Consider the following 12027-nt stretch of genomic DNA (forward strand, 5'->3'; position numbering starts at 1 on the left):
GAGTGCCGTATCCAGGAGCCAGTTTCAGGCTGCAAAGTCCCTGATGGCTGTTCCAGTAAGTGGATGAGAAGTCCGGTTGTTACTCTGCAGTGCCAGTTAGCTCTTACTGCACCCAGAGCATTGTTTTTGCATGCAAATCTGTTCAGATGGGATCTCACTTTCTTTCTCCCATATCTGCTATGCTGGGGGATTCCTTGGGTTGAACCCAAAGTCATGTCCTTCCAACAATTTAAACTGCACCTTCTCTGAAATTATTTTCAGATTGTAGACTTAAGCACTCAAAACCCCTGAAACACCAGGTTAGAGCAGCACAGGGAACCTCATTGCTTTCCTGTTACACCTCAATGTTGGCACTGTGAATCAGGAGTGAAATTTGTGCTTGTTGAAGAAGCCAAGGCAATGCCAGGTTCCTTTGTGTGACTGTTGTGCTAACCCCATGTCCTCTGTGCAGGCGGGTTTGTCTGTGTGATCCTGCCCAGCGAGCATCCCTTTGGCTCACTGCAGTCATGCCTTGTCAGGAGCAGTGGGCAGCCAGGCAGGGCTGGTTGCTCCTGGAGGGCTTTGTGCAGCACCACAGGGCTGCAGCCTGCGTGGCCTCACTGCAAGCAATCCTGCTGAGCTGGGCTGGAAGAGGGATTGAAAGCCCATTGCCATTCATCCATCTGACTTAGAAAAATTAAAAATCAAAAAAGAAAAAAGCTGTAAACTTTTTAAATTTAATGCTAATATTACAGCAGATAAAAATGAGCGTTTTATATTCTATTCATACGTCTACTGATCCCCAGCTGGAATTCTGCCTTCATTTGGCTGTTCTCTGTTGTTTTCTTCATCACATGAGTGCCAGATTCAGTAAAGCTGTTCCCTCTCTTTTCTGTCTGGGAGGCAGAGTGAGGGGGCGAAAATGTTTCATATGCAATACCTTTAAAGCTCGAGGTTAATTTGTGTGAAGAACATGAGACCCATGGGTCAGCCTCTTAATCAGATGTGTTTTTTTCTTTTCTCAATATCTTGACAAGGAGCTATCCGAGGCAGCTAAAGCTGACAGTGTTGCAGAATGGAGATGAGGAGCTGGAAGTGTGACTTCTTTCTGTCCCCATCCTTCGTGCACGAAGCAGGGCCATGGCTTCTGCTCCCAGCTGCCAGAGCATTGATGCTCAGATTGTGATGCTCAGAAAGTCATGGGACCAGGCTCTACTTTCCTAATATGTACCTTCTGGATGACTTGCAGCAGTAAAAAGCTGAGCAGTAAGTCCTAAGCAGTGTATTGTGTCAGGACTCTCAAGTTCATGAGCCTTGTATTCCTTATGGTGCAATGGGGCAGGGTCTGACATGGCCATGGCCATGCCCATAAGTAACACTATGATGATTATGATTATGGTATGATTGGTAGAGAACGGGGAGAGTCCTTGTTAAAGCCATTCTTTTAATGGATCTTAAGGCTAGTCAATAAAGGCACAAAGCAGAACTGAAAACTTTTCTACCCCATCCTCTGTGTAGTTTCTGATGTGGCTGTTTGGTATGTGCTTCATGGATCACGCTGTTTCCATGCTGCCCAGTGTCTCTTGCACTGCTAATTGCTGGATCTCCACAGACTTGAGCAGGTGAGAATACTCTGTTAGAGTTGCTTTGTAGCTGCATGGGACACGTGTGTTGGGTTTCAAAGGATCTTCCTGTGTTGCATCAAAGCTGAAATACACCTTTTGATTTTCATGGGCAAGAGATTTCTTCTGTGTTCTCAGGGACTACAGTGAGGATGCTGACCCTGGAATTAGGGTAGTTGTTGTTAGTGGGTGATGGCTTTTTTTTCCACTTACTGCTTTGTCCAGGGATGTGTTGATGTGAAGACCTCTGCAATTTAACGTCAGAAATGAGAGTGTTAAGACTGAAGTGAGTGCAGGGAGCAGTGGAAGGAGGGAAGTAGTGGAGGGAGCTTGTCCTGGGTTTTTCTGTAGTTTGGTCCTGTTAGTCTCATTTCAGAGCTCAACTGCAAACCCATAAGCCCGAGATGTAAACTGTAGCAGTAAATGTGTATGCATTTTTCTGGGTCAGTTTCTCAGACAAAAGAGAGCTTACATAAGGTTAAAGCGAATGTCTGAATGTGACAGGTCATCTTCTAAACTGAGCTTTCTCAGTCCCTGAAGTCTATTTCTGTGACCAGGGTAACTGATATTACCTTGCGTGATTTCTGTTGGATTTAAAGGTTTTCTTTTTCCTTTTTCTTTTTTTCTTTTCCTAAAATGGTGAGTCTGAAGATGCTTGTAGAGTACAGGCTGGGATATGGAGCAGATGTATGTAGAAGCGAAAGCACTTGCCATATGATTGCCAGAGGCATGAGATTTCAGTCTTTCTTAATGCTTTAACTTCAAATAATCTTAAAAATAGTTTTCTCTTTCTCACTGGAATCCAGACAAGCCCATTGGGATCAACTTCCCTGACAGGCTCTCTCCCAGTGCCATCTGAGCTTTGATTTGCATGGCATTACAAAAGCTCTGAAACCTGATGATATCAGCACTGGGGTAGAGCCTTGCAGTTGTCTATGTGCACATGTGGGCCCCTTACAAGACTACAGTGATATACGTGGCTTTGGCTCCATCTTTCTCTCCCAACATGATACAAGTGCTTTAATTCTTTAACAAAGAGGACAATCTGCTCTTCATTGTGTCTCCAGATGTGATCCAAACCAACCTTGGTTGGTATCTGACATGTCACTTCTGCCCATTGCTCACAGGATTAAGCTTTATGGGTTGTGCTCTGTCATGTTCTCTACCTGCCTTCTCTCCTTTCTCTGCGCTTTGTGGGCTCTCATCTCAGCCTTCTCCACTTCAGAAATTCTTCTGAAGTCTATTTTATGCCCTGCAGCTTTTGGGATCATGAACTCATCCTTGCCCACCTCTCCTCCCTTCTCCTTTGTCTTTCTGTAATTGTATTTTATATTGGTTCTGTACATGAATCATTTGCTAGTCTTGCTAAAGCATGTTATGCAGTTAGCAGGGAAGATGCTGGAGGAGGTTGAGCTTGTCACTGTCACCTGCTGCTTTGCTTTGTTGTTTCTCTCTGGTTGAGGACACAGGCTGCTGAGGGAGGGAGGACTGGATCAGAGGACAAGGTGAAGTGAAAACTTTTAAGAGAGATGTGTAAAGCAAGGAAGAGGAAGAATGGCAAAAGAAAGTAGAGAAAGTTACTGGAAGTCCCAAGTTCATGTGGACAGTGGGGAACCCTGGCATTTGTAAGATGGGAGTGGAAAGGCAAGGAGCTATGAGTGGGTAGAAAAAGGTAAATTTGACTACCAAAACCCATGCCCTGACTTCACAGTTATTCATCCATTTTGTGTGCAGCTCACTTTGGGTAAGGAACTTTAAGTGCTTGACGATTTCCAACGAGGTCAGTCCATAAAAAATACAAAAAAGATGGGGTCTCTTGATTTAGCTTCCCTTTAGTGTAGCCCTCTCATCCCCTCGGACTGAAGGATGGTGAAGAGGAGCCTTTAATCTTTGAAACTCTAAGCTTAATTCCTGACTAGATCTAGCGGTCCTCTTATAATCTCTAATAGAGCTGGGGGCTTGGGCCCCACCTCAGTGCTGGATGCAGTAGGCAGCAGCTGGTAAGTGCCAGCAGATGAGGCTGAAGAGCAGAGGAACAGCTGCACCTCTCCTGCCCACTCATCCCTAGGTCCCACTACTGCTTGTTCCTCTTCACAGGCAGTATTAGTAATGCAAGTGCTGGGTTTAAACTTCTTTCATTGTGCCATGTAGGTCTGAGATAGTATCTGTTCACAAAAATGAACATGAAGGGACACCTGAAGCTGCTCACATTCTGAGATCACTGACAGCTGTTTTCCAGACATTCCTACTCTGGGATCTGCCTGACACTTTCTGGGTTCTCTGAAAGGATCATCTCCTTTGGGTGACTGCTGACCATGTTCTTGCCTGGCAGAACTGGGGTTCTCAGCTCCACTGCCTCCCTACAGCTGCATCAGTGTAATTCACTGTATTTGTGCTGGGGCTGTGGGTGTAAGTGCTCTGTTTGTGCAATTAGTGGAAGATGGAGCTGATGCGTTAGCAAAGCACAGGTGTCTCTGCACATCCAAGACTGCAGTGTAGGCTGTTAATCTGCACAGGGGATCTATGGCAGAGCAGGATCTGAAGCTGAAACCCTGTGCTCCTTCTGCCCACCCCTAGACCATCCTGCCAGCTCATGTGGAGATGGTGTACCTGTCAGTGGGTGGTGAATATAATAGGACCTTAAAGCATTCAGGTATTAAATCCTTGCTCCTGATTTACAGCTGCATTTGGTTAGCTGACAGTGGGTTGTGCTAATTGCTGGAGACATCCATTGGAGGGAGTCATGGTCACATGGCTGAGTCAAGTATTACGCACATAAGGGATGAAGATTTGGCATCACCTGCTTCAGAGGCATACCTCAAAATTACTGTTACTGTAATTAACGCTATGAGGATGGCCCTTCTGGTTTGGCTGCTATAAGGGAGCCCAGAATACACTGTCTATGTGCATATACAGATTTATATGCACATCCCTGTATGTGTGATGTATTAGTGGAAGCCCTGGTTCCTTCCTTCTGGATATGCCTGCTAGGGGCTTCTGAAGTTCAGAACTGCTTTCTTATACAGAAGAAGCCATCACTGGTCTTGCATTACAAATTGTGCTCCCAAGAGCTGCTCTGCTGTCAGGACATGTGCTGTGCTGTGAGGGAAGGCAGTGTTTTATATAACTGCTACATGTCTTGTCGTCTTGTTCCTCAGTTTAATTCTATACAGAAGATTAGACCAAACTTTCCAGAAATCATTATATGAAGTTAAACTTTGGGGTGGTTTTATATAAACCCCTGATGTGTAGGTGTTATTTTCAGTAAGGCTTCCAAGAGAAAGTATCATCCATTTCCCTATTAAAATTAACATTTAGTGCACGCAGAAGGCATGGGATATTACATAAGGCAGCAAGTACCTACTGGGAATACTGTGAATAATTTAAACGGGGAGCCCGTATGCAGTACATCTATTTGTGCTGATCAACCTTGGTTGCTGCTACATACCCAGTTTTCCCAAGAGCCCTACACTTACACCGCATACTGTGTGGTACCCGACGCATCCCTGCACATTTTGGGCAGTACCCAGCGGAGCTCCGTGGTCGCTGCACTGCGGTGATGGATGGGTGATGGATGGGCGACCGCGGGGCGAGGGATGGAGGGGACCCTCCTGCTTGCGGCTGGCTGGGCTGCAGGCAGGGGCTGGCCTCGCAGCCTCTGTTTGCCCTCCCCTCTGCTGTGAGTGGCTCAGCGCTTGCGGAATGACTGCCTGAGACCTAGCGGGCACATCGCTCCTCATGAAATCCTCTTTTTTGGTTACGGAAGTAGCTATTGAGCATGTGTGGTGGCTGCTGCACTGTTTTTCTGGATGGTTCCTAGGCCCCAGCTGCTTTTACTTGCCCCATTTTTTGCCTCCTTGCCTCCGTGCTGCATGCAGAGGCACAGAGGGCTCTGTCTGGAAGCCCCACCAGCTGCTCTCTCTTCTTGGGGTTGAGCAGATGTAAATGGCACAGGGTGAGGCAGGGGATGGGGTTTCCTGTGTTCATGGGAATTCAGACTTGTGCTTTGAAAAACAGCCAGTGTTGGTTTGGGAAGGGATTGTGGCTACAACAAATGCACCACATCTGCAATATGGCTGCTGTTCCAATTAGTCTAAAATTGCATTAGGCAAACTCCTAACAATGCAGATGTACTAGGAAATGCATGTTGGAGCTCGGGGCTGCAGCACATCCCTCACCTGGGTCCAGCCCAGCACTTGCTGATGGGGCAGTTGCTTGCCTGGGCTGGTTCTAAAACTGCTGCTTGTAAATATGTGAGTGAAAAATCTTCTTTAACCATTTTCATGAATGAGAGATGCTCTATTAGAACACAGCAGGATGCTTCGGTCTCTGTGGGACAGCCTTTGGCTTTCAAGTCTCACAAAAAGAAAGGGAGGGAAGAGATGAAACCCCCTGTTTAACCCAAGGGTGCTGCATGGCACTGCGATACACCAACTCCAGGCAATGACTGCTCAGGTTCATAACATCCAAGTCCTCCTCCACTCGTGCTGCTGGAGCACGAACTGAGGGCTCACTCGGTGTGCCTTGGCCTGGCGCCTGCCTGCACGCCCTGGGTGTGCTGTGCAGAGCAGCTTTCCTGGAACGCTCTGCCGCTCGGCCTCCGCGCAGCTCAGCGTGTAATGCATATGCATTGGCAACGTTTCTATATTTGTCTTTGCCTGTAAAATCATTTGCTTTTTCCAGCTGAGCACTTCTCCTTGTGTACGCACGTGTGATGCTGCTCTGAGGTGACTGTTGGGTCTGGGATCTGAGTTCTGGGATAACAACTGGCATCTGGGCCATAAACGCTGATGTAGGAATTGGCATATCTGGCTGCTGTAGGAGGAATAAAGATCCCCCCCCCCCACACACACACACGCACTCTGCTTCTCTTTATACACAGCTCCAGCTCTATCTGTATAATGCAACTATAGCGTTTAGCGTGGAGAAAACAGCACATAAACAATGTGTGTATGACAGGATTGTCCAGAGCTCAAACGTGATTCTCTCCATTCCCATCTCCAAGGCTCTCCGTGATTCCCCACGTCCTGAGGGGCTGCCGCGTTGTTATTGCGGCTGCTTGGACACCCCCGTTCCCCTCCCGCTCCCATAGCCGGGCTGCTCTCGGCAGCGCTGCCTGTCTGCGCTGCTCTTCCCTCTCTTCCCCCGAAGCACGGAGCGGTGGGGAACGGCATTTGCGCTGCGCAGAGAGCCCGGAGCCGCCTTCGTGGAGCCCAGCGCTGCCATCCCACCGCCTCTCTGCTTCCCCAAGCGCCGGACGGACGGACGGACGGGTGGAGAGACAGACGTGCCGGCACGGCGCTCGTTGCCGCGGCGGGCGGAAGATGCGCGTATTTATGGAGCCAGCGCTTCCTTTTGCGTTTGACTGACAGCCAGGATCCCTTCGCTGCCTGGTCACCGGCGCTGATTTGTATGCGCAAGGGTCCGCCTCGCACCGAGATGCAGCCACAGCAGCTTGCAGAGCTGTCACACTCACACAGGCTTCTTATCTGCACTGGCTTGACGAATTAAAAAGCAAGCCAGCCAGCGAGAGAGAGACCGGGAGAGAGAGGGGGGAAGAGAGAGAGAAGCTTGCAGACAGCGCTCGCTTGCTTTCCTAAAGGAAGGATTTTGCGTCTCTAGTGCTCCCCGGTTGTGATGATGCTTCACTTAGCAGGCTCCAGAATGAGCTAGAGACAGCAGCTAGGGGGATAAACTGAAAGCAGACCACAAACGGTTCCGAGCAAAGCAAACCGGGAACAGTTTTCTCCTTTATTCTAGCATGGTGGATGTATGGACAGTCTTACAGAGCAGAGGTTGACTTCTCCAAATCTGCCAGCCCCACATCTCGAACACTACAGTGTTCTGCATTGCACCATGACCTTGGATGTTCAAACGGTGGTCGTTTTTGCAGTGATTGTGGTGCTATTGCTTGTGAATGTCATACTCATGTTCTTCCTGGGCACTCGTTAAATGGATTTTTTCTCCTGAGCTGTTGGGGGCTACTACTACCACTAGCAATTCAACAAGAGAGCAAGAGCGGGAGAGAGAGAGAAAGGAGAGAGAGAGAGACAGAAAGAGAGATTCTTACTGAGGGGGGAACGCGTTGAGCTTCAACATGGCCTCGCTGTGATATGTATGACGTTGGTATATTATCTCTCCCTAAATCTTTTGTCATGTCTTGTCTTTAAGTATGCCTGTAAGTGTAGCTGCTTTTGCCTGGGTTTTAAATGTGATAAATAATAGCGATCATCCATTCCTGTGTCGTTCTGTGCTAGAGAGATAGAGCTGTACGTATGTAGTTAAGCAGAGTGAAAATATCTGTCTGTAATCAGCACGGGTTGTGTTATTGTGCTTCCTTTAAAATACTGACTCGAGTTAATAACGAGATGTTTTGTTCGAAATTTCCAGCAAGCAGTTAATGTGAATGTCTGTGAGAGTAACCATGTAGCTGCCAGGTGAGAGGTGCTGCCTGCAATTGGATTGAGCTCCGGACATTTTTAAGGGGGATGAGGGGGGACAAGAAATCCTATTAAAGGATTAAATCTTTGCTAAAATAACATTCAGCCACAAAAGAGGGAGAAAAACCCAGATTTCTTTATTTATCTGTGTTGCCTTGATGATCTGACTTGATTTCTCAATATTCAACCCAAAAGCCTCCAAATTCCATGTCCACACCGATTTAGCCTGGTGCCTTTCTTAAAGAGATGTGAGAGAGACTGAATGTAACCTGCTGGGCTTTTTCTGTCTGTATGTGCTTTATATCTTGCAGATTGAGAAGGAGGACTCAAAGATATCCAGGGATGCATGCTTTGTTTTCCTTTGCTAAAGCAACAGACACGGAGGGGATGGGTTGGCTTTGGTTTCTCTTGCAATCTTATTTAGCTTTCTTTAATGTCTGTGTATTTATATTGATGGTTTTTAGGCAATATACGTAGGGAAAATGTTTGCCCACCGTAAGGATTATGAGATTTTGAGATGGGCTGTTTCGTGTGACTTTATTTACATTGATTTTCTTGCAAATGAAGTGCGGAGCTGCGTATTATGGGCTTGCTGAATAGGTGTCCACCAGCGGGAGGTCTGTCTGCTGGGAGATGTCTGGTCCCAAATTGCAATGTTTACAGCCTGCAAGCAGCTGCGGGCTCCAGTTGCATCAAGTCAGTGAGGATATGAAGGGGGGTGGCTGCAAAAAGCAATGTGTTCTCCTCTTGGAAATACGTCTCTGTATTTCAGTACTGTTCTGTTAGGAATCCAGCTGAGCTTTAAATCTATTTTCCCCTTTCCAAAATCAGAATTGCTCCAGAACTTAAGAAATCACAGTTTGCAAATGTTTCGATCTCTTGATAACCTTCAGTGGAATTATTTTGCTTTGATAATTAACCCTCCAGCTGTATTGTTTACCTGATGTCCTCTAGTGATCCAGGGGGGAAAAAATAATAATGAAGTAATTGATTAATAAAGGCACAGATGGGGTTTACAGATGGGGGCTCCCAGCCATTCCCATACAAGTGGTGCTGTGAGTTTTGTGCAGAGAGAGGCTGAGTTGGGAGCAGAGTTGTTTTTGGCTGGTGGCACGGTCGGACATTGAGTGAAATGCTGTAGGTGTGCAGCTCTGAAACTGCCTTTAGATGTAAATAAGAGTGGGGAAAAAAAAATGCCCTGGTCTCGGGGTGGTAACATTTGGCTGGCTGAGCTGACAGAGGAGCGTGATGGCAGCAGCCCTGTGTAATGGCCAGCGATTCCAAACCCAGTGGCACAGCACGGTTGCTTGGTGCCTGCTGGCTCTGCATCCTCACCCTGGGAGCTACCTGGGGGAGAGGGATCAGCTTCACTCCCCAACAGAGTGAGTGACCATCCCTAGGAAAAGTCATTTGGATGTTGAACATGGTTTGGGTCATTAAACAGCTCCAATCAGCTTCATTTTCCTGTTAGCTATGCGATGCCATTAGTTTTACAGGTTGCAGAACCTCTTGGAAATATCATGAGAGAGCAAAGATCACCAAGGAGAGGGAATCAATCAGATGGCAGCCAAAATAATCCTCGTGGTGAAATGGTTTTAAACAATTTGGGGGAGCAAGGGTGGAAAAATGAAAAGCAGAAAAACCCAGCGAGTTAAAAATAAGAGGCAACTGTGTCTGAATGTTGATTTTCCTTGCTGCTGGAGCCTTGGCATCAAGGTTTACCTTTCAATACGATTTCTACTAGGAATGCTCAGTACCTGCTGGGGTGTTCCAGTCTGTGTTGGTGCATTCCTGGATGCAGAGCGGGCAGTGCCAGTGTTGGATGATATGTGCTGGTGTGATGGATCTCATAATCCCTGCGAGGACATTGTGTGGGACTGGGGAACTGGGGGGTTTCAGGTACATGGGGTGGGACAGAGATGTGAGGCACAGGATAGGGGTTTTTTTCAAACTTGGGTATTTTTTCCATAAGGCAGTGTGCTTAAAGGGGATTGGTGTAACTTTAGTAGTACTTTCTGGGTTTTTGCTCTCCCAAAGATTAGCGGGATCAAAGAACGTGAGGCTTGTGCAGAGCACATTGAAAGTTCAATGCAGAGAAGAACTTTGAGTGTTGGTTTAGCAGAGCTGTGTTGGGCATCCTGTTGGGCTCTAGGAAGAAAGAGAGGAAACTAGCCTGGAAAGTGAGCAAGGGCTGTGGTTTTCACTGTGTTTAGTTAGGTCTTTTTCCCACCTGCATTCCTCGGGGTTCACCTTTTCCAATGGGCCTTCAGCCACCTGCTCCATCCCAGTTTTGGTTGTTTTGCGCCTGCATTTTGGCATTCCCTGAGCCTGCAGCTGAGCCTCAGACAGCCCCATTAGCAGAGCAGTTAGCGAGGTGAGCAGCTCTGTTTTGCTGTGCTCCTCAGAAGCAGCTCAACCCAGGCCAGTCTGCTTCAGCACCTTTTTGGGGTAACCACGTTCCTGGTTCCTTGCAGTAGACCCTTCTGCTCATAAGCAACTATGCTTTGCACAGTGCGTGGTGCAATCTGTGTGCTGTAACAGATGGAGGTGGGGGACAGCCTTCCTCCCCCTGAGCTCTGTGGGAGGACACAAGGTTTGAGTGGGGCTGTTGGGGTCGGTCTTGGCCCTATAGCTCACCCCCATTTGTCAGCATTGAGCTCCTCCTGTTCACAGGAATGCTCAAACCCAGAGGTGAGGGAAGAGTGGTTGTCCCTGTAAAGAAATCAGCGTGCTGACCCTCTAGAAAACACAGTCCCCAAGAAAATGGTGCATTTGTATGCAGATGGGATAAGTATAACACATAAAATCTCTTTCAGCGATTGCTCCTGTTGTTTCTGAGGCCGGGTGATGGGAGAGCTGACTTGCTGTTTGTCTGCTTAAGCAGGATTCAATGTTATTTGCCACAGGATTCATGAAAATGCCTCTGACTGTATCATAGCAACCCTGCATCCCACAGTCCATAAAAAGTCCATCGGCTGTGCGGCAATCCGCCGCCGTCAGGATCTGGGCACCCTTCTCAGCACAGGAAAGGGAGTGTTTCTCCCTCTTTGGATGCTTCAGAGCAAAGCATCCGTGTTGGGATGCTCCGTGTCTGGATGGTTCGTGCTGGCCCCACAATCAGTGTGATGTTAATGCTCCGAGAGAGCTTCCGTTCATTTTTCTGTTGGTTTTTAAAGGCTCCCCCCTCCCTCCCTGGCTATTTCCCAGCTCTGTGTTAAACCTCACATGACAAGTTAGAGGGGGACGGGACATCTCAGAGGGCTCTGACGCGATGGCCTGTCCCTGCCCTGCCATTCGGACCCCCGCCATGGCAGCGGCACGGCACTTGCTTATGCTTCGTAGTGAGTGAGGATTGGCCCGGTGGAGCCCTGCGGTGGGGATGCGGAGGTGCTTGCTCGTCCTGTAGATGAATGTCTTATTAGCACTGCATGTTCACCTGATTCCTGCCGCCTGTCTGTTTGCATAATGTGGTTATATTTCTTTTTGGATCAGGTATTCAGTACACAGCCCAACTGCTGTGTATAATGTCTGAAGGGAAATTGCCAAAAATCCATGTAAGTTTTGTTTGGCTTGCTCTGGTTTGTGCCTGGACCCGCTTTTGTGTGCTGTCCGTTCAATCTGGTGTTGTTGCTGGTCTCTGTCTGTGCTGGTGGTGGGAACCACGGCGCTGTGTGTGCAGTGCCTGCTGCATGTCCGTGTCCTGCCTGTGCTGTCTGTGCTGCGGGGTTCTGTGCATCTGTTGTGGGGTGGCTCTGCTCTTACCATGTGTGCCTTCCTGAAGGGGCTGTCACAGCTGTGCTCGGTACGTACCCGGTACCGGAGTGCTACCGCTGCTGTTGCGACCGAGCGCGCTGATTCCAGCTTTAACTGAAGAATTCTCAACGAGCACATGTTGGGAAGGATGAGGAAAACTGCCTAGCGATCATGCAATAACCATGGTTATGTACTACATTGTTAGTAATGAAGAAGACGGGTCTGTTAGGTGG

At 48.0% G+C, this 12027-nt stretch overlaps 1 protein-coding gene across 10 annotated transcripts in view; it reads left to right on the top strand.

The window, feature by feature from the left end:
• Positions 1 to 12027, top strand: part of ARHGEF9 (Cdc42 guanine nucleotide exchange factor 9) — a 173633-nt gene that overhangs the window by 68106 nt on the left and 93500 nt on the right. The window contains exons 1-2 of one of the 10 annotated variants that reach the window (XM_015860491.2): positions 6620 to 7716; positions 11534 to 11595. The exons of 6 other annotated variants lie outside the window; for them this stretch is intronic. In XM_015860491.2, coding sequence (XP_015715977.1) covers positions 11566 to 11595 — 30 coding nt within the window. In that variant the 5' untranslated portion in view covers positions 6620 to 7716; positions 11534 to 11565. Of the gene's footprint in view, positions 1 to 6619; positions 7728 to 11533; positions 11596 to 12027 lie in introns of those variants that run through there. 3 more of the 10 variants (XM_015860493.2, XM_015860494.2, XM_015860495.2) reach the window with 3 other exon arrangements.

Source organism: Coturnix japonica, chromosome 4 (assembly GCF_001577835.2).
Source record: "Coturnix japonica isolate 7356 chromosome 4, Coturnix japonica 2.1, whole genome shotgun sequence".
Taxonomy (NCBI): Eukaryota; Metazoa; Chordata; class Aves; order Galliformes; family Phasianidae; genus Coturnix; species Coturnix japonica.